The 22417-nt window shown below is 42.1% G+C and overlaps 1 protein-coding gene across 2 annotated transcripts in view; it reads right to left on the bottom strand.

The window, feature by feature from the left end:
• SRGAP1 (SLIT-ROBO Rho GTPase activating protein 1) overlaps positions 1-22417 on the bottom strand; it is a 306717-nt gene that overhangs the window by 147754 nt on the left and 136546 nt on the right. For both annotated transcript variants that reach the window (XM_055249639.2, XM_055249640.2), the window contains exon 2: positions 2466-2661. In XM_055249639.2, the coding sequence (XP_055105614.1) occupies positions 2466-2661 (196 nt within the window). The remainder of the gene's footprint in view (positions 1-2465; positions 2662-22417) is intronic.

The raw sequence follows: 22417 nt of genomic DNA on the forward strand, positions 1-22417 counted from the left end.
TAAAAATACAAAAATTAGCCAGGTGTGGTGGCGGGCACCTGTAATCCTGCTACTCGGGAGACTGAGGCAGAAGAATTGCTTGAACACGGGAGGAGGAGGTTGCAGTGAGCCGAGATCGCACCACTGCACTCCAGCCTGGGCGATAGAGCAAGACTCCATCTCAAAAAAAAAGAAAATAATAGATGAATGGGCGTCTTCTTAATTACAACTGCTTTTAAAAAGCAACAGTTAAGTTAGTATGTGAATACAGCACTGGCTCCAGCCTCTGCTTCCCAGCCCTGTTCTCTGTTAAGTACATATAACATTTGTTCACCCTAGGGATCATCATTAAGATTTATTTTTATGCTGGACCAACAGTAAAGGTTAAAGTCGAGAGATTGTGTGTGTGCGGGGGGAGAGAGAGAAAGAGAGAGAGAGAAGAGAGAAAGAGAGAGGAAGAAAAAAGATAAGAGGGGAGAGAGAGAGGGAAAGGGAGAGGAAGAAAAAAGAGAAGAGAGAAGAGAGAAAAGAGAAGAGACAGAGAGGAGAGGAGACGAGAGAAGAGAAAGGAAGAAAACAGCGAGGTATTTCTTATCCAGAATAGTTTTGTGTTTGCTTCTGCACAAGTATCCCAGGGATAGTTCCCATCCCATTTTTTTATGCAGGGTCCAAGGTCATGGAGAGGTGTAAAATGAATGGAACTGCAAAGCCAATGGTGAAAGAAGGCATGCTTCTCCACAGCCCCTTCCAAACAGGAGCCCAGGCTGAGCAGCCAGGTCTTCTTGTGCCCTGTGAAGGTGGGTAGAGGGTTTTCTGTTTAACCATTTCACTGAGATAGTAGCTCTTCTGGTTCTGGGATGCAATGCAATGGGGTTGGTGGGGAGGAAGCTCTCAGTTCCAAGTCTTTACTTGTCACAGACCTTATCTTCTCTCCCCCACGTGAAATTAAAGGGTGGATACAACTGCCACTTAGGTTTTCGGTTCCCTCTTCTTTTTTTGGATCCTAGAAATTTATATTTAAAAGGATGTCCATTATATGTTAACCAGCATTTCTGAGAGTTTTCAGATAGACATGTTTTTCAGATTATCCGGCCTGCTGTATTTACAGAAATGAAAGCCTGCAGTCTTTTTACTATCTCCAAAACAGGTCAACTTCTCTCTACCTGCAGTCTTTCTTCTCATGCCCTCAGGAAAACGTCCCAACTGGCCAGGAAGATCCCCAGATCCCCAGGACCTGCTCTGATTCACACCTGTAGCCATGCAGCTCATCGCCTCCCTACTCACTCCCACTGGACTACTTCTGTTCTGCAAACCTGCTGTACATTCCTTAGCCGGGAGTGGTACATTCCCTGCCGGCCCCTTGCCCATGATGTTTCCCTTGCCTGGAATATCCTCCTCTTCTCTCCTTTATTGACCAACTAGACCTTCAGGTCTTTGCTTAGATGCCACTTCTTTCAGGACCTTCCCTTCCCCACCTCCAGTGCAGAACAGATATCAGTTGGGTCTGTCCAGGGTCTCCCCCGCCTTCCCCTGTTGGAGCACTTGAATATTTCACTGGAGTTGTCTGCTTACTTGTCTTTCTCTGTCCTGAGGCTTTTTTTTTTTTTTTTTTTGAGATGAACTCTCAGTCTACTGCCCAGCCTGGAGTGCAGTGTTGCAATCTCGGCTCACTGCAACCTCTGCCGCCCAGGTTCAAGCTATTCTCCTGCCTCAGCCTCCCGAGTGGCTGGCATTACAGGTGCATGCCACCACACCCGGCTAATTTTTCTATTTTTAGTAGAGATGGGGTTTCACCATATTGGTCAGGCTGGTCTTGAACTCCTGACCTCAGGTGATCCACCTGCCTTGGCCTCCCAAAGTGCTGAGATTACAGGTATGAGCCACCCCACCCGGCCCTGTCCCCAGGATTTAAATCATACAGTAACTTTCATTAGCAGAACATCTTATGTGTATTTTTTAAAGCAAATAAATTATAATTAAACTTACTTTATGCTCATTCATAGCGTTTTCCTTAAAACTTTTGTTTTAAATCAGTGTCAATTACAATGAGCATAAACATGATGGGCAGGAAGGGGGGCACTAAACTCAAGCAATTCTTACTGCTTATTTTCATATAAAGTCACTATAGAAAATCTGAGGTCTTTGCTTGAACAAAAAGCTATTTTAAATCTGTCCTACCTATAGCAGATATCAACTCCCAGGTTTCTATAATCAAGAATTTTATAAACACATACCTTCTCTTCTGGCATATAAAGTTATCCATAAATATATACGTATTGGAAAGACGAAACTGTCAACAGATTACACTAGTTTAAAGTGATAAACTGATGCCCACAAATTACAACTGTAGAGGGCTGCTTTTATTTATGAGAATATGCTCTACAACCACTACTCAGACAAAAATAGAAAAATAAAAAATTCACAAAGGTGGCAAAGGCAGGATGGATATCACCCTTGGAAAGGTGAATTAGATTCAAATCTCTTACTTGTATTGTTGATGATCCTTAGTGCTTCTTGTTTTTGCCATGAACCTTTCTGCTAACTTCTCTAGATTCCGGGAATATTCTGTCTCAATTTCAGCTTTTTTTCGGAAGAAATCTTGCAGGTCCTGGAGAAGCTGAACTCGCATCTCCGTTTGCTGCTCCAGGCATTTTTGTTGTTCTACCAGCTGAGCTCGAATTTCTAAGGAGATAAGAGAAGTCATTGGATGGTTACATTAAAATTAATGAGGTATGCTGGTATGTGCAAGATACAAGTCACGAAATATATATAAAATATATATATATTTTAAATTTACTTATTTATTTATTTTTGAGATAGAGGTCTCGCTCTGTCACCCAGGCTGGAGTGCAGTGGCACAATCTCGGTTCACTGTAACCTCTGTGTCCCAGGTTCAAGTGATTCTCCTGCCTCAGCCTCCTGAGTAGCTGAGACTACAGGCATGCACCACCAGGTAATCCACCCGCCTTGGCCTCCCAAAGTGCTGGGATTACAGGCGTGAGCCACTGCATCTGGCTATGACTCCTATCATTATTTAGCTCTGTATTGGACCTTTGTTAGAATACTGTGTCCAGGTTGATTCTTTAAACAAGTTATCTGCTGACCCTTTAAAAGAACAAGAGAAGCCTCAGGAAAGAATGTAATAAATTAGAATAAATACATTGGTTACATCTGTAATGCCACAAACACACAAAGAGCCATGAGAGGAAAGAATGAAAGCCTTTCAGATAACAATTCATAACATCTTTGGGTAGCTGGAAACACTGCAATTTTTTCAACAGCACTCTACCTCAGCTATCCCTTTTGAGTTTGAATGGCAAAGAAATAAGCATCATTTCTTCCAGGCTCTGAACCATTACACATTTGCCATTTGGCACATACAGAGACTGACATCTGGTAATTTTTATTTAGTGCATAACTTCTAGTTTGTAAAACACATAGCTTCAGGGCTTATAGGGATGCTGTGCCTAAAAATAATTTCTTTCCATAGCCAAATAATCTATTCATAATAGTGCAGTCCTCAGATTCCAGTTTATTATTCTGCTCACAACAAAAAGATCTCTTCAGCTGGCCTTCACCTTTTACACGTTGTTCAAAATAATACCCTTATCGACACATTTAATCCTCAAAGAATCCTCTGATAATTTTAATACATTAGGAACATGAAAGGTGGTCATTTAGTGATTCAGCGAAATCTCAAAAGCAAAAATGTGGCGTGCAAAAATATCTGTAAACGACTGTAACAAAGAAACATGTGTGTTTTGGAAAATGAGATACAGTAACTAATAACTACCGACTTGTTTTTGTTCTAAGACCTAAGGCTAAGCTCCAAAGACAAGAACATCATGCTGGAAAACTTCATTTCATCTTTCCCAGTGTCCGTGCATTTCCCAAAAAGTGAGGGCTGAATCTAATTCAGTGGAGTTAGTAGAAATCAATGTCCAAATAATGTCTCCTTAAATTTCTTGCTATTCCTCTTAGAGAAGGCCAGTACTGATAATATATGCATACATACACTTGATCATGTTTAATCAAGTTCATTAACAGCAAGTTAACAGCAAGTTCCTGAATAAGATGGTCAGGTTCTGAATGGGGAGTCAGGAAATGTGCTTAATTTAAAAATAACTAATAATAACTCAGTGTTTACTATTCTATGCCCTAATGAAGTAGGTTTTAGTATTATCTTCCATTTTACAAAGAATAATTGAAGTTTGAGGAGTATAAATACTTTAAGGATTTTAGCCAGTAACTGGTACCCCTGGAGACTTTTGACCCTGACCTGTCAGTCTGACTAATCAAACACTTCCCATCCTTGTTTTTGTTTGTTTGTTTTTGTTTTGAGATGGAGTCTTGCTCTGTCGCCCAGGCTGGAGTGCGGTGGCGCGATCTCGGCTCACTGCAAGCTCCGCCTCCCGGGTCCATGCCATTCTCCTGCCTCAGCCTCGAGTAGCTGGGACTACAGGTGCCCACCACCACGCCCGGCTAATTTTTTATATTTTTAGTAGAGACGGGGTTTCACCGTGTTAGCCAGGATGGTCTCGATCTCCTGACCTCGTGATCAGCCTGCCTTGGCCTCCCAAAGTGCTGGGATTACAGGCGTGAGCCACCGCACCTGGCCAAACACTCCGCTCATCCTTCTATCCATCAAACCTTTTTTCAGGTACCTATACTGTGCCAGGCTTGCATACCAGCAAAGAATAAACAATAGCTAATGAAACAAGATGTCTGCCCTCAATAAGGTCAGGCTCCGGGCAGTGCTGTTTCTGGGGAGTCCTAGGGGAAGACAGGGAAGAATTTCTGAAGTGTCCTTGCTTGGTCTCTCCACCTCTAGATTGCAGGATTTTATTATAACTTCACAGACGTGTGCTGAACACCAGAGTTGAACACATTATTACAGGCTTTTAACTATTATGAACAGCATCTGGTTTTTAGTCAATCAAAGTAAGTGTTTTCCAATACAGTATTATAATCAGCATGTTTGCCAAACTTTGTCTTTCAAAAACACAGAGCTCTTTTTGTTTCACGAAGAAAAAGAATATATCAAGGGTGGAGTGTTTCCCATTCAGGGATCCCAGTAAGTCTTTTAAGATGAAGTAATTTTAGAACATCTTGCTGCACTAAGAGAAAGTAAATCAAACATCTTAAGCTGTCAACTAGTTTTGTTTTTTTTGTTTGTTTTTGTTTTTTTTTTTAGCTGCCTTAGTGCCAAGTAAGAAATAAAAGATAAAAGTACAAATCTCAAATCTCATCAGAAATACACAAAAATTACACAGGCTTTTTTCTTGGGTCTCATTTTTAAATATTTTCTTGCTTACTTCCATCAGGATTTAAGATCAAGAACTACGGAATCATGAGAATGACGGATTTAACAATTAAATCCTCATCCTTGTTTTACAAAAATTAACTGTTATTTTGTGTCATCTGTAATTTTCCAATCAAAATAAGACACTCAGCATTCTCCACAACAGGAAACATGTAAGGAACAGAATCCAGAGCATCACTGTGTGAAAATCAACTCCAAAACATGGAGGATAATCCATTCAACTACCTCTTCCATTTAGAAAAGTTTAGGACAAATAAGGAAAGGATCATAAGAAAGATCATTTAAAAAAATCAACAGAAAACTACTACCATAAGAAACATCTCATTAGAGGCCAGGTGCGGTGGTTCACACCAGTAATCCCAGCATTTTGGGAGGCTGAGGTGGGTGGATCTCTTGAGGTCAGGAGTTTGAGACCAGCCAGGCCAACATTGTGAAACCCTGTCTCTACTAAAAGTACAAAAATTAGCCGGGAGTGGTGGCATGCGCCTATAATCCCAGCTACTCAGGAGGCTGAGTCTCGAGAATTGCTTGAACCCAGGAGATGCAGGTTGCAGTGAGCAGAGATTGCACCACCGCACTCTAGCCTGGGCAACAGAGCGAGACTCTGTCTCAAAAAAAAAAAAAAGAAACATCTCGTTAGGAAGAGAAAATCTTTGGATTCCTTATACTGCACCAGCATCATAAGGCTGCACAGTACAGTGGTCACCTCCCTGCACAAATGGCCATGGCTATCCTAATATGACTTCACTAGATTTGTGCCCACCTTTAACAGCACCAAAGAATTTTAAGAATTTTAAGAATTTACCTTAAAGAGTAAAATAAATGATTGGTCGCATAAATTTGTGTCTGCTGCTCAGAACAGATCAAAGGGCCATGCAGACTGGCTCATGGATGTAATCCCAACACTTTGGGAGGCCAAGGCAGGTGGATCGCTTGAGCTCAAACGTTTGAAATCAGCCTGGGCAAGATAGCGAGACCCTATCTCCATACAAAAAATTAGAAATTAGCTGGTTGTGGTGGTGCACGCCTGCAATCCCAACTACCCAGGAGGCTGAGGTGCAAGGATCGCTTGAGCCCTAGAGCTTGAGGCAGTAGTGGAGCTGTGATCATGTCACTGGCACTCCAGCCCGGACAACAGAGTGACACCCTGTCTCAAACAAAAAAGAACGAATCAAGGAGGCTCATGGTGCACTGGGCCCCACACTGCATGAATCCTGCCATGGGGCCACAGGCGGCTGCAGCTAGAGGCACCACTGTCATCATGGGAACTACAGAACATTAAAGCTGGAACTGGTGAAAGCGTAAGTGCAACGGGTGATTTTGAGAAAAACTGTGAGCCTTATTTCTGCATGAGACATTGCAGCTTCCTTCCTACCCCTAGATTCTTTGACAGTCTATTAAGGCTCCCACCCCTTTTTAGAGGCTCTTTTAGGTTAGTATTGACCTGAATCATTTTTTTAGAGTCACGGTTCATTTTAGTTTAGGTGAACAAGCAATTATTGAGTTTCCATTTTGTGTTAGGCAGCGTCCTAGGCACTGGAGATACAAAGGTTTGTAAGACACAGGTCCTTCTTGTTAGGAAGACAAATCCTAAACCAATCATTTACACTCTGTTCACTGCCATAACAACGAAGTTCAACAGGAAGCTATGGAAAGAGGAGCAGAAACTGACTCAGATTGGAAGAGTGCGGAAAACACAATGCATTGAAGGGTAAGTAGGTTACAAGATACATGGCAGTAACCACCAAAAAGTGAAAAGACAACCTATAGGATGGGAGAAAATATTCACAAATCGTATGTCTGATACGGAACTTGTATACAGAATACAGAAAGAACTCTTACAACTCAACAATAAAAACAAAATCTCAATTTTAAAAATGGACAGGCTGGGTGCGGTGGCTCATGCCTGTAATCCCAGCACTTTGGGAGGCCGAGGCAGGTGGATTATGAGGTCAAGAGATTGAGACCATCCCGGCCAACATGGTGAAACCCCATCTCTACTAAAAATACAAAAATTAGCTGGGCGTGGTGGTGTGCACCTGTAGTCCCAGCTACTCAGGAGGCTGAGGCAGGAGAATTGCTTGAACCTGGCAGGCGGAGGTTGCAGTGAGCCAAGATCGTGCCACTGCACTCCAGCCTGGTGATAGAGAGAGACTCCATCTCAAAAAAAAAAAAGGTCAAAGGGTCTCAATAGACATTTCTCCCAAGATGATATACAAATGGCAAATGGCCAGTAGCATATGAAAAGTTGCTCAATATCATTAGCTTTCAGGGATACGCAAATCAAAAGCACAATGGGGTGCCACTTCACACTCACTAGAATGGCTATAATCAAAAAGATTTAAAAAAAGTGTTGGAAGACAATGTGGAGAAACTGGAACTCACACATTGCTGGTGGAAATGTAAAATGATGCAGTCCCTTTGGAAAACAGTCTGGCAGTTCTTCAAAAGATTACGCTTAGAGTTACCATATGACTCAGCCATTCTGCTCCTAGGTATACATTCCAGAGAAATGAAAATCTATTTCCACACAAAAACTTGCACGTGAATGTGTGCAATAGCAGCATTGCTCATAATAGCTGAAAGGTGAAAACAGCTCAAATGTGTATCAACTAATAAAGAGATAAAATGTGATATAGCCACACAACACAATACTGTTTAGCCATAAAAAGGAATGAAGTGCTTATTTACAACATGGATGAACCTTGAAAACATAACTTTAGTGAGTGAAACCACTCACAAAAAACCACAGTCTATAATTTCATTCCTAAGAAAGGTCCAGAATAGACTAATCTATAGAGACAGAAAGTAGATTAGGGCTTGCCTAGAGTTGGGAGGGTTGGGGAAAAATGGCTGCTAAGGTGTGTGAAGTTTCTTTATAGGGTAATAGAAACGATCAAAAATTGATTGTGGCTCTGGTCGCAAAACCTGGAATATGCCAAAAGCCACTGAATTGTACTCTTGAAATGATAAATCGTGTGATACGTGAAATATATCACAGCTGTTATATACATAGAAAGATAGCTATATCACAATTCCATGAAATGTTGGTTGGTGATACATTTCTGATAATGATGATAACAGTAATAGCAACAAACTCCTATTTCCACACTCAGTATTTTTTGGTACTTTTTGTCAAATGTCCAATATGGGGACAAGCACTTTAAAAGGATTTCATTAGCCCAAAGGCACTTAATGGCATGGAAAAGATTTACCTAATAGAATATTAGGAAAGGCTTTTCACCATGAATGCCCCATAACTGCATAAAACAGCACAACCTCTTTTAGGCAGAAAAATGTGATCCCTGAGGAGGCTGTAAGCAGTCATTACTTAAATCTAGGTCAAGACCTACTAAATAATCATAATGGCTGTTTTAATGGAGGCTAAAATTTACTGTTTTTTTTTAAATGACTATTATTTCATTTCTTTTCTACCAGAGCATCACTATGGAATGAATCAACACCGATAATCCAACAAAAACAATGCACAAAATGAGTGTGCTTTTCAAACTGCTGCAATTAATTTGTTAAAAAGAAAGAAAAAATGGTTCCTCTAAGCTATAAAAATCTGCTGACTAACACTTGCCAAATAAAATGGAATTGCCTAGAAACAGAGGAAATGAAGGAATGTCTTGCTATTGCTCTCAGAAAGGGAAGCCCTAACTCTTAAAATAAATTTGTGTGAAGCCACAAACTGATACATATTTCACGGAAAGATTGATCCACACTGGGCTGTTTCTCTAATACATTACTGAATGACTATGACCAGGACATAAAATTGATACACTGGTGTGATACTCATGATCATCTAGCAAATAATATAATAACATTTCTAAAGTATCACAAATCATCTCTGTTATTTCACATTCTCATTTGGTCAGAATTTCCTTATGATACCAAAAGGGTCTACATTCTCTTAAGATGTATTATTACCTCTATCCAAAGGACAGAAGGGATTTTCCTAAATGACGGAACAGAGCCACTGAAATGTCTTTCAGAGCAACACAATGAGATGCTAACGGGCTCTATTGATTATTCCCATGCTCACTGCTCATGTGAATATTTATACAACCTGGTGACTGTTGATTAACTAAACACCAGGTGCAAATTTTGCATAATAAGCTTTTTTAGGCTAAAAATTTGGAGCAGGCAAAAATTCCATAAAAGTGAGTTCTTTTTTTAAGTGAATGAACTGAATAAACAAAGGCAATTTCTCCACTTCACTAGAAATCTGAACCCAAGATTTATGCTTCTCTTATACTCTGCACATAAATTAGGAAGTGTCAGGATGTATACTACTTAACTCAATTTACCAAACTGAATTCTGGATGGGTAGGAGATCTAGTCACAGACTAGGTCAGAAAGGACCCAGACTAGGTTAGGATGGACCCAGATTGGAGTTACAGTGTCACCTAATACAAGTCATGTGACATGTGGCAAGTCTCTCAACCTCTCGGAATTTCATTTTATAAAATAATACTTCCCACCTCACAAGGCTGTGCTGAGAATTAAATGAGATGATATAAGTGAAAAGCATGCTGCAATCTGTAAACCATTATGAAACAGATGGACATGTTATTATTACTAGCACCAGCAAGCTTTCATTAAAAAATATTTATTGAATATTTCCTTGTGCCAGACTCCTTATTCGTGGCCATAAATAATAGACTGAAGGTCATGAGTCCCATTCTCAGCGAGGAAGCAGAGGCAACACAGATAATGAGAGGGGGTGACTTTCACAGCCTCAAGGTAAGAAGGTCAAGATGCAGTCGGAGTCTGGGGCAGACATATCCATGGCTGGGCAAGAAGGCAAGGGCACAAAGAGGTGACCCTGAGATTGACTTACCAGGAATTTGGCTGAAGGAAGTAGGAGAGAAGGAGAGTTATAACAAGCACTTCTCTGTTGCTGAAATTGAATTCTGGATGGGTAGGAGGTCTAGTCACAGACTAGGTTGGAAAGGACTCCATGTGGCATGCTAAGGAGTCAGATTTTATTTCACAGCTCAGCTTTGTAAATTGGCTTGATGATAAAAACCACCTGGCGTCCTTACTAAAAATACCTGTGTTTAGGCTGGATATTTGGATCTTGTTGGTCTAGCAGGACCTCAATGGAGGATGCTTAGAAGCATCAGTGGGCAAAAATTGAACAATTTTAAACAAGGAAGATTTATAATCAGACTTACAGTTCAGAAGAGAATACAAATAAATAATAAATGCAATGCTAAGCATCCTACACCTTATGAGATAGAGTTTTCTTTGTAAGTTGTATGGTTCCCCCATTTGAATGAGGAATCACAGGGCAAAACAAATTAATAAAAGCAACAAAAACCCTCACTAGAATGAATGGTATCTATATTTTCCCCTAAGCCTCTTATTGTTTTACTTATTTATGAATCACTCATTTCTGTCTTCTGGTGTGGAACTAATGATTATTTCCATTTAATCTGTTATCAAGGAGTAGAAGCTGATTTGCAGCTACATTGCAGAGAAATCTTAAGCACTGTGCTGCCCAGTATGTAGCCACAAGTGTCACTGAGCACTTGCAACATGGCTAGGCTGAAGAGAAGTGTGCTGTGAGTGTAAAACACACACAAAATTCTGAAATCTTATGAGAAGAAAAAGAATGTAGAATGTCTCAATCATCTGTATATTAATTCATGTTACAATCATAAAATTGTGGATATATTGTATTATATAAAATACATTAAAATTAATTTCACCTATTCAATGGTTTCTTTTTACTTTTTAAAATGTAACTCCTAAAAAATCTAAAATGACCAATATGACTTTTGGACAGCTCTCCTCTAGGATATGAGGGAATTAGCAACTGAATTTGTTGTAAGTGGAGTCTGCAATGTGGAGTTCCTATCGGAACGGGTCCTTGAGGACTTGACAGGCTTAATCAGAAGGCAAAACCTATGCCCAAGGCAAACACAGTACAGAATAAGGAGTGTCTGAACACTGTGTCTAGTCAGAGGAGGTGTGACATTGGAGAAGGGACGATTTCTTTGGAGCTCATGTTTCCTTAACTGCGAAGTGGTCCTTAATAAGTGCCATATTTCCCTTCCAAAGGTGATGGAAGGTTTCAATCAGATGAAATAAGAAAATACTTTATCATTATGTAAAGTGCTGTGCTGGCCAATTATTAAATGTATAATGAAAAAAAGAAAAATACAAGTTCTAGATATGATGGTGCAGACTACTTAGTCTAAGGGACATTCAGGAAGGAAAGATCACTGGCCACTTGGGGGTCATCATTACAGATAGCTTCAGAGGGGTTGGCTCTGGACATGTAGGATTTGGGAGGCTGCATAAATGTGGGGAATGGAAATGTCATGCCTTAAATAAACTCAAAATGATATTCTTGATACCCTAGTCCAGAAGAGTTATTTTCTAGGAAGTTTAGGGTGGCTGAACCAAATGTAACTTTCCAGGTCACTGTCTTAAGGAAAATATGACTCCCTAAGGTCTTTTTCTACTTTAGAATTATGGTATCACCAGCAATTTAAGCAAACAAAATAGTACAACGAACATAATGTAAAATCAAGTTGCTTTCATTCCAAGCTCAAAATCACAGGCTCATCTTAGAACTCTAGAGGTGATTAGCGTATCTAGGGGGTAATGGAATTATAATAAAATCCTTTTTTGTATTAAAGTAAGACCAGAAGAAAAAAATAAATAAAAATTAAAAGAAACTAAGGAAGTGTCTTCTCAGTACAGTTAATCCTCATTATTTCAGATGTGAAAGTAAATTTCAAAAAATTTCTGACACATAGAGGCTATATTCATTGTTCTAAGTCTTCATTACAATACCTTCATGTGAAATTATGTTAACCTCAATATTATTTTAAAATAAAAGCTTACTATAAAACTGTCAGTTTTTCATAGCTTTTGAAAGCCAAATATTATATTTTGGCCTACATAACATTTTTAGATAAAGTATGGAAAACAAACTTGCACTTTTTTTTCATATGAAAGCTAGCCAGGATAAAAGGCAATAAATTAGAGTGTTCAATGATTGCAGTTTAACAAAACTGTAGGAAAGGGCAGTTTAAGGAAGTGCAAATCCGAATGGTCCACTATTGTACTTTTATTTAAAATGCACAGGAGGCAGGGTTTCATTAAATTCCCCATAATGAAGCAAGGACATTTCAGACCTTATTAGTAGACTGATTTTTACTACTACAGAAAGACAGTGTGTGGGCATTATTGATTTATAGAGAGTACAAAGATTTACATTTTGGAATGACTGTGTTCCTGAAAAGCATTTGGAATGACTGTGTTACTGACAAAGGTTCAAGGCATTTGCCAAACATTGACATTCTTTCCTGATACAATTCAACATGAAGTTTCATGGAATATATATCAAAGTTTACACGTTTTTCTCTGAATAAGTTTTAAAAATGGAAAACTTTTTTGGGAAAATATTGGAAAGGAAAAAAGAAAAAAAAATGAAAAACTTTTAAACTAGTTTAAATCTTTTGCACTGAGTACTGAGTTAATGGCAAATTGAGCCTTTTTCAAATTAAAGCTACTTCTCTTATTGCAATAATTCCAATTTTAAAGTGTCTACTAGAAAACAATTTAGACTTTTAAGCAATTTAACATTTACATCTAATAAAAGAATATTTATTGATTTCCTATGATGTTTTCAGGTTCTGTGGTAAGTACTTCATACAGTTTATCTCATTTAATTCTTACAGCAATCCTATTATGTGGTGCCTCCATTACAGAGATGATAAAATTGAAGCAGAGAGTGCATAAGTATTTTGTTCAAAGTATGATAATTAATAAATACCAGAACTTGGATTCCCATTCAGGTTTGTCTGACTCCAGAGACTACGATGCAAACTTACAATGTTCAGCAATTATACATAGTATGTAATTATGCAAAGCAAGCTAAAGTGACCCAGGCCTGTGCTTCTAGATGGTCTATTAGAATGTTTAGAATATATTAGAATGTATAACTATTAATCCAATGAGAGTTGATGCAGCAAATAACAGTTTAGGTGCCAAGGGTCTAGTGTCATTTCTATCATTTACTTTTTTTCTCTTTTGAGACGGAGCCTCGCTCTGTCACCCAGGCTGGAATGCAGTAGCACAATCTTGGCTCACTGTAACCTCCGCCTCCCGGGTTCAAGCAGTTCTCCCTGCCTCAGCCTCCCGAGTAGGTGGGATTACAGGCGCCTGCCACCACGCCCTGCTAATTTTTGTATTTTTAGTAGAGACAGGGTTTGTCATGTTGGCCAGGCTGGTCTCGAGCTCCTGATCTCAGGTGATCCGCCCACCTTGGCCTCCCAAGTGCTGGGATTACAGGCATGAGCCAGCACGCCTGGCCTTCTATCATTTACTTAAAGCCAAAAGAACTCTCCAAAATTCAAATTTAAAAAAAAAAAACTAGCTAAATGCCTAAAACTAATTTCCTAGTATTTCCTGAATGTCATGACTTTCTACGAAACTATGTATTTAGGCCAACTGCTGTTGTTTTAGATCATTATTGTACTATTGCTATTATATTCTAATTAACATAAAGTTTTGAACTATAATGTATTATAAGATCCTTGAATACAAATAACATGTTTCTAAATTTCCACAGAACACATAGTAGGTACTCAACAACTATCTCTGGTGTACGTCTGTTTCAATAAGTATACTAAGTTATCAAAATGCTATCGACTTAGGACCAAATTTTGCTAATTCAAAAAAATGGTTTGCCTTCTCCACTCCCTGCAATCCACCACTGCATTACGACTTCTTTTTTATTCTTTGCTCCTTATGGCCTCCAACCCTATAAGGTTTCTCCTATAAACAGTATCTTATTTGGTCAGCAGTGCAAAAGAATTCCAGTTAGATCCATTGAATATCATAATGTTCTAAACATCTCTGAAATAAAAGTATATTTTATTTATCTACTTCTACCACAAGACAATACCTTAATCTAAAACACTGACAAAGGAAACACTAATCATTTCACTTAATTTTCTTTATACCTCTATTAAAGACATTTTAAGAAAAATCGAGACAAGGTCTTGCTCTGTTGCCCAGGCTTGTCTCTAACTCCTGGGCTCAAGCAATCCTCCCACCTCGGCCTCCCAAAGTGCTGGGATTACAGGTATAAGCCATAATGCCCAGCTTTCTATTAGAGACTTTGATTGGATTTCTATTGGCAACTTTCTTATTTTGATTTAACTACATTTCAATAAATGAGAGCTCCAATCACCTCTGGTCCACATGGACTACCTGGACTCTGGATCAGGAGCTGAAAAAAGGAAGCCAGAGAATAGCCTCATTACCCATGCTTCCTCAACATCCATTTTACAACTGAAAGCCGCAATTCTAAATCATAAAATAAAAGCCTTTCAAGTTTTAGGCTACAAAATCCTTAAAGAGATGGCAATTATTTTTTCAGCTAAAAAAAAGATCACACACACACACACACACACACACCCTATACCCACACACACCTTTTAAGATTTTTCAGGCCTTAGCAAGTACTGACCATTAACTAGCTTTAAAATGTCAGATATGTTAATTCTCTTCTTCATTATTTTCTCTCTTCAAGTACCAAAGAAAATGTCCAATGTGACAGACACCTGTGTTAAAAGCAAGTTTTCTATTTCATCCTCAGATATGAGCCAAACTCTATAATAAAAGTATACTTCTAGTCCTGCACAAACATCCAGCTTTTACCTGCATAATCTGAAAAAAACTGAATTCAACAATGTTCATTAAACAATGTCTAGTCAACAAGGAACAAGTAAATATAAAAATGCTTATGTTACTCATCTGACAAATATTACTGAGGATCTTCCAGGTAGTGGGCTCTGGAGATACAAAAAATCCATTATTTCTTGACCTTGGGGCCTCCTAGGTTACCTCCTGGTCTACAGACAGGAAAACATGTAACTATTCGTTGTATAATTTCATCATTTACAATGCAAGGTAATAAGCCCTATCATGGAAGCATGAAGAAAGTACTATGAGAACACATAGGCAGGAACAATAAATTCTGCCCAGGTAAATCAGGGAAGGCTCTGGACTGACACTGGAGCTACCAGCAAAGCAGAAATTTGGCAACTCGTGGGTGGGCTCCGAAAGGGTACTATGAACAAAAGGAGTGGCTGAGAGTGTCTAGAGAGCTCAGGGTGTTACAAGGATGGCAGTTTGCTTTGTATCGCAGGGTGGTTAGGTAGGCAGAGGCTGGGCTAATTATAAGGGCATTTTAAAGTAAATATTCTAAAATGATATGGGATGCTATCTTGATTCAGCTCTTCGTTCACTTATTACAGGAAATGCTTCAACTTAGTTAACAAGTTAAAAACAAATGCAAATTATGCACATTTAGAAAAGATAGCTGTAGATTTATGTTCTAACTAATGAAATTATCAGGAAATGACATTCCCTGCCAAATAGGGAACAACAGATTTTTAACATTGTTTTGTGTTAATTTTGATAAGGGAGGGGGCAGTTCCAGCTATGTTCAAGGATATGGAATGGAAGGATTTGTGAATACCATAATGCAATCCGAGTTGCCTTTGAATATAATTAGATTTAAATTTTGAATGAAAGTGGCTTAAAATTACAATTATTCTAAACACTTATCTTCTGCTTTTCTTATTTGTTTTAAGGTCTATTCAACTTGCAAACTACTTTGAAAAGTTACACTTCTTTAAAAATATATCATTAAATATTACAACAAAGCAGCATTGCAGAAATACTATGATGAAAATGTTAACATTTTCTAATCTCATACCTCTACTTCTCTATAAGCTTTCTGTAAGGTCTCAAATATGATTAGCAATATTGCCTCTGCCACACTCACCCTTTTACATCTGTTCTTATCTGGAAGAGTTTCATTTTTAAACATGATCAGATGCATAAATAGCTCTTAGTGCACTGCTGGAGAAATACTGTCCTCCTCCATCCAAATCCCCAGCACCAAATAGCTCTCACCACCTCTCCCCCTAATTACACATCTACAATGTAAATGTTGCCTTTTAATTTAAACTCTCCTCCCCAGCTTTCTGCCCACACAGTACACTCCTCTCTGTTAAATTTCCCTGTGTCTTGGAAAAGAGGCGGAAGTAGTAAAGAGATGAAAACAGAAGACCCTGGACTGATGGTCTGGGGAAAGAGGGAAGGTGGGAGCAGGAAAAGGATAAAGGGAAGCATAGCTCAAGGAGAGTAAGAGAAATTTAAAAGAGGAGAAAGTCAGGAGGGACATGTGAGGAAGGGCAGCATGGTAGAAAATGAATCAAATGTAAAATAAATGATGAAGGTCTTCAGGAAGTCACCAAATCACATATGGAAACATGGCTCTAGTGGGATTTCAAGAGTTTTGGTCTGCACATGCTTGTCTTCAGGATCATAGCTTTTTTAGGTTTTTTTTTTTTTGAGATGGAGTCTCACTCTGTCCCCCAGGCTGGAGTGCAGTGGTGCGATCTCGGCTCACTGCAAGCTCTGCCTCCCGGGTTCACGCCATTCTCCTATAGTCCCGAGTAGCTGGGACTACAGGTGCCCACAACCACGCCCGGCTAATTTTTTTGTATTTTTAGTAGAGACGGGGTTTCACCGTGTTAGCCAGGATGGTCTCGATCTCCTGACCTCGTGATCCGCCTGCCTTGGCCTCCCAAAGTGCTGGGATTACAGGCCGATGTTTTAGATTTTTACACAGTACATTTTGCTTCTAATACATTCCAGGTATCAGACTTCAGTCTTGGGCCAGCATGAGAATAAAATTTCAAGTCAAAACGAAAGCACGATTTCTTTTTCTTTTAGAACGAAAGAGTAGGTTATTCGGTTATAAGACCTCCCCACCCCCACCACTTTAAGACCTTAGAAATTGGTGCAATCAAAATCAGTCATGAATATGTAACTTCAATTTTAATGAAATCTGCCATCAGATTTGTTAGGTAACAGGAGCACCCTAATGGCGCTGGTTCCAGGTTCTTCTTCCTCCCCAACACAGGCCCCGCCAAAAAGGAGCCAACCAGAGGTCACGCCTTCCCGCCTCGGCCTAGGCCCAGCCCCTCAGCCAACCAGCAACCCCCACGTAACGTCCCCGGGCATGAAAGACGGAGGCCGCAGAGATCTCTCTCTTTCTTCTTCCACTTCGGCTCTCCCTCGAACTCCTCCAATAAAGATCTCTTGACTGCAACCGGTGTGGCGTGGTCTGAGTCTGAGCCTACAGAGTCACCCTTTCATTGGTGCCGTGACTTGGATTGGGACTCCCCGCCTTTGGTGGGACCCCGATCCCTCTCAGGCTCAGACCAGGCCCCAGTCAGTCTTCGCCCATTTTCCTGTTCGCCGAGCTCTTCGCCCACCACCGGCCTCATCTCGGTAAGTTTTCCCCTCCCGGGCCTACCTCTCAGGCAAATCGCCAGACCCTAGCCGCTCCCGTGACGGACACATTTTCCCCGACGCCCCTACGGCAGTGGTAGGCCCCTATCATTCACTTCCGCCTCGGCCTGCAGGGAACGGAGTTTTCTCCCTCTCCTCCTCGCGTCTGCGGCCTGGGTCCCTTCCCTTTCTCGCTCCGAAAATCCTGGTACCAGGTGGCCCACGGCCCTCGGCCATAGTCGGCCCCTCAGTCCTTCCGCTTTGGTGACGACGGAACCGGAAGCTGAGTCACGTCGCAGTGTTCGGCTATTAGGGGACGCCCTACTTAGCCCTCACTGCATATCCTCTCGTAGCCCCACAATAGGAGGCTCCGCATCCCTGCCGGCTGACTCTCCCCTACAGTGCCTCTTAAATAATCTGTCAGCCCTAGGCCTAGCAATCGACCTCAAACCAAAACGCCTACATACCCCTTAAATAACCAAAATAAATGGCCCACTTATAGGCCTCTGGATATTGTGAGCGAACAGGAAAATGGGAAGAGATCCCCTATGCCCACGGCCCCCCATGTAAACCTCAACATCTTATCGCTGCCCTCAAACTGCTAACCTCTCCCTCCGATCCTGACTCCATATCACCACCCTCAGCCCCACCCTCCGGCCACCGCCCGGCCAGCGGCGGCCCCGCCCCTTACTACTTCCCCCAACCTCTCTCTTCTTTCCCCTTCCTCCGCAACCTCTCCAGCTCCCTCCCCTCCGCCGCTCAGCCCTCCCACCACTCGTTCCAGATCACACCTTTCCGTCCTCGCCCCTCTTAGAGAAGTTGCAGGGGCAGAAGGCATTGTTCATGTCCATGTTCCCTTCTCTATGGCTAACTTATAAACGCTTAGGCTCTTACACTTCTAACTCCACCTCTTATATCAAAATTTCTCTAACACCCTCCTTCTCAAGAAGCACACGCAGGTCTAGGAGCAAGCCCGCACTTATGCAGACCAAGTTCACCAGACTATCCCAGCCCTACCCATAGCGGCACAGGCCATCCCTGAGCAAGACCCCAACTGGGATTACAACTCCCCAAATGGCGTCGCTGCTCAAGACCACTTCACCACCTGCCTAGCAACTGGCCTCCGCAGGGCAGCCGAAAAGGCAGTCAACTTTGAAAAACTTCACGAAATCGTACAAGAGAAACACGAAAACCCCTCCGCCTTTCTCGACCGCCTTACACGGGCCCTTCAACAATACACTAACATAGACCCAGAAGCCCCCGATGGCAGGCAGCTTCTCATGTCCCATTTTTTTGCGCAAAGCTTCCCAGACATTAGAGCCAAATTAAAGAAGCTAGACAGAGGCCCCTTCACCCTGCAGACCAAGATTTTGGCCACCGCGTTCAAGGTGTACCATAACCGTGATGAGCAGGTGAGGAGGCAAAAGTGTCAAATGCTGGCTCAAGCTCTCCGAGCCCCTACTCGGCCAGCTATAGACACTGGCGACCGTAAGCCACTATTTGCCCACCGTCAGCCCCCTGGACCCTGCTTCAAGTGCGGCAAAGAAGGGCATTGGGTTCGTGAGTGCCCTAATCCCAGGCCTCCACACAAGCCATGTCCAAAATGCCCCCAGCTCGGTCACTGGGCCGTCGACTGCCCCAACCTCCCGGAGCGGGGTTGGGCCAGACCCCAACCCTACCCCCGATCTCTTGGGACTGGCCATTGACGATTGACAGGGCCCTGGGACTCTTCCCCCGATGCACACTATCCCCGCACAGGAGCCCAGGGTGCCTCTCACGGTAGATGGGCGCCTCGTAACTTTCCTTCTCGACACCAGAGCTACCTTCTCGGTTTCGCGGGAATTTTGGGGCGCTGTCTCCACCTCTGGCCCTCCCATAGTCGGGGTAGAAGTCCAGACCATACGTCCAACGACTACCCCGCCTTTATCATGTTCTTTCTCAGGCCACCTCTTTTCCCATAAGTTATTCACCACACCCGAGTTAAACTTTGGACATCCCCTGAGGAACCTACAGGATCATCAGCTCAGGAATCCCAAGACACCTGTGAACAACTGGAGGACTTGCACCTCCTATTTCGGAAAGAAACATCCCAGACTAAAAAGGCTCCTTCCTACCACTGATTCTGAGGAACGACTGCTTCCTCCTTAAAAAAGATAAGTGAAAGAACTCAGACTAGATAAAATGATCTCGTTTTCCAGAGCACCCTCTTTACCTTCCTATTTGCTCTTTGCCTATGTATTCCTCCTACTTCCTTGGATACCTCATACAACCACCCCTCCCCTTTCACTAGCTCCTAATTACCTCTACAAGACTCTCAACTTAACTCACACTCTGTTAAACCAGTCCAATCCTTCCCTGGCAAATGACTGCTGGCTGTGTATCTCTCTATCAACCTCTGGCTATGTTGCCACTCCCATTCCTGCAAAAAACTGGGTCTTCACCAACTTGACCTACCACCCTCGTTATGAAGGAAAAGACCCTTTCCAACTTCTAAACATGCAGTCATTAGCCGACTTCCCCATATCTGATAGGACCAAAGATACCATAACAGGACGTGCAACCCAACTTTTACGTTCTTACATTTCCAACCTCACCTATTACACAAGCAATGAAAAGCCCATACATGGCCCTGTGACCACAAATACTATTTTAACTTTCCAAGCCCCTTTATGCATACAACGCAACCTGTCATCTGGCCTGCCTCTAGGGCACCTACCACCGCATCAGTGTAATTACACCCTACAACTTCAGGCCCCAATTGATCATAGTAACTTTCGAGTCACCCAAACAGCTCCATTCAAACAGCTTGTCCGCTTCTCTGGGCCCCCCAAAATCATCACCTCCTCCCTGCTCAACAAACAGTCCAGGTTCTGTGATGGCAGACATACTCGCGTGACCATTCACCCTTGGACTCCCTGCAGCAGCGCCCCCACCACTAGTGAGTGCCTTCTCATCCCCTCTTTCAATCACTCTCTCGAATGACTCCTAGTAGATACAAAACGTTTTTTTCTCCAATGGGAAAATAAAACACAGGGAGCCACTCAGTTTGCTCCCAACACCCCTTTCCAGCCGCTCACTGGAGCTACCTTAGCAAGTACACTAGGAGTATGGGAAAATGAAAACAACAAACTCACACACCTTTTTAACATACATAACGAGTTCTGTCTACCCAGCCAAGGCATATTCTTCCTATGTGGAATGTCGACCTATATCTGCCTCCCCACTAACTGGACAGGCACCTGCACCTTAGTCTTTCTAAGCCCTCACATTAACATTGCCCCAGGAAATCAGACCTTATCAGTACCCCTCAAAGCTCAAGTCCGTCAGCGGAGAGCCATACAACGAATACCCCTACTTACAGGGTTAGGAATGGCCACTGCTACAGGAACCCAAATAGCTGGTTTATCAACATTATCCTACTACCACACACTCTCAAAGGATTTCTCAGACAGTTTGCAAGAAATAACGAAATCTATTCTTACTTTACAATCCCAAATAGACTCTTTAGCAGCAGAGACTCTCCAAAACCGCTGAGGCCTAGACCTCCTCACTGCTGAGAAAGGAGGACTCTGCACCTTCTTAGGGGAAGAGTGTTGTTTTTACACTAACCAGTCAGGGATAGTATGAGATGCTGCCTGGCGTTTACAGGAAAAAGCTTCTGAGATCAGACAACGCATCTCAAATTCTTATACCTACCTCTGGAGTTAGGCAACATGGCTTCTTCCCTTTCTAGATCCCGTGGCAGCCATCTTGCCGTTACTCGCCTTTGGGCCCTGCATTTGTAACCTTCTTGTCAGATTCATGCGGCAGCAGATTTCCTCCATTTCTAACCAAACTTTTAACCAGCTTCTCATTACACAGTACCAGCTTTTAGCCACCGAAGAGGATTAGCCACCAAAGGATGTCACATACTTTAGCAGCCAAGCCACGCAGACCCCAGACAACCCGCTTCATGCAGCTTCTCCAGACCCTCCGCCACAACTCCTGGCTCATCCCTAACCCCTCCCTACCCTTCGGTTGGCTCTCAGCCCTAGATGACTTATACCTTCAAGGAACCTTCATGGATTTCAAGGCCGAAGAGGTCTTCATATACAGCGCCCTACTACTTAGCCTCCTGCTCCTGCTGTGCCCCTGCAGTCCTCCCATACCCCTCCCCACGACACCCCCGTTCAGCAGGAAGTAACCAGACGAACGGCAACGCCCATCTCCCCACTTCTTAAGAAACAAAAAAGGGAGGAATGTTAGGTAACAGGAGCACCCTAATGGCGCTGGTTCCAGGTTCTTCTTCCTCCCCAACACAGGCCCGCCAAAAAGGAGCCAACCAGAGGTCACACCTTCCCGCCTCGGCCTAGGCCCAGCCACTCAGCCAACCAGCAACCCCCACGTAACGTCCCCGGGCATGAAAGACGGAGGCCGCAGAGCTCTCTCTCTTTCTTCTTCCACTTCGGCTCTCCCTCGGACTTCTCCAATAAAGATCTCTTGACTGCAACCGGTGTGGCGTGGTCTGAGTCTGAGCCCACAGAGTCACCCTTTCAAGATTCATCCAACATCTTCTTTCACAGTTCCCTAATTCTAAGGTAGCTCTGACACCAAACAGAAATTCTTTGTATTCATTTTATTTTCATGGTTAGGTTTTAAATGCAACTACTCTAGCTTAATTATCTTGGCACCTAAAAACAGGTGGAGTCTGTCAGAATGCTTCACACTGTCTTCCTTCTCTGTAAAAACGAGCAAAATTCAGGAAGACCAGAGCTTTCCACACCAACCCACAGTACG

This window comes from Symphalangus syndactylus, chromosome 17, assembly GCF_028878055.3.
Source record: "Symphalangus syndactylus isolate Jambi chromosome 17, NHGRI_mSymSyn1-v2.1_pri, whole genome shotgun sequence".
In the NCBI taxonomy this organism is placed as follows: domain Eukaryota; kingdom Metazoa; phylum Chordata; class Mammalia; order Primates; family Hylobatidae; genus Symphalangus; species Symphalangus syndactylus.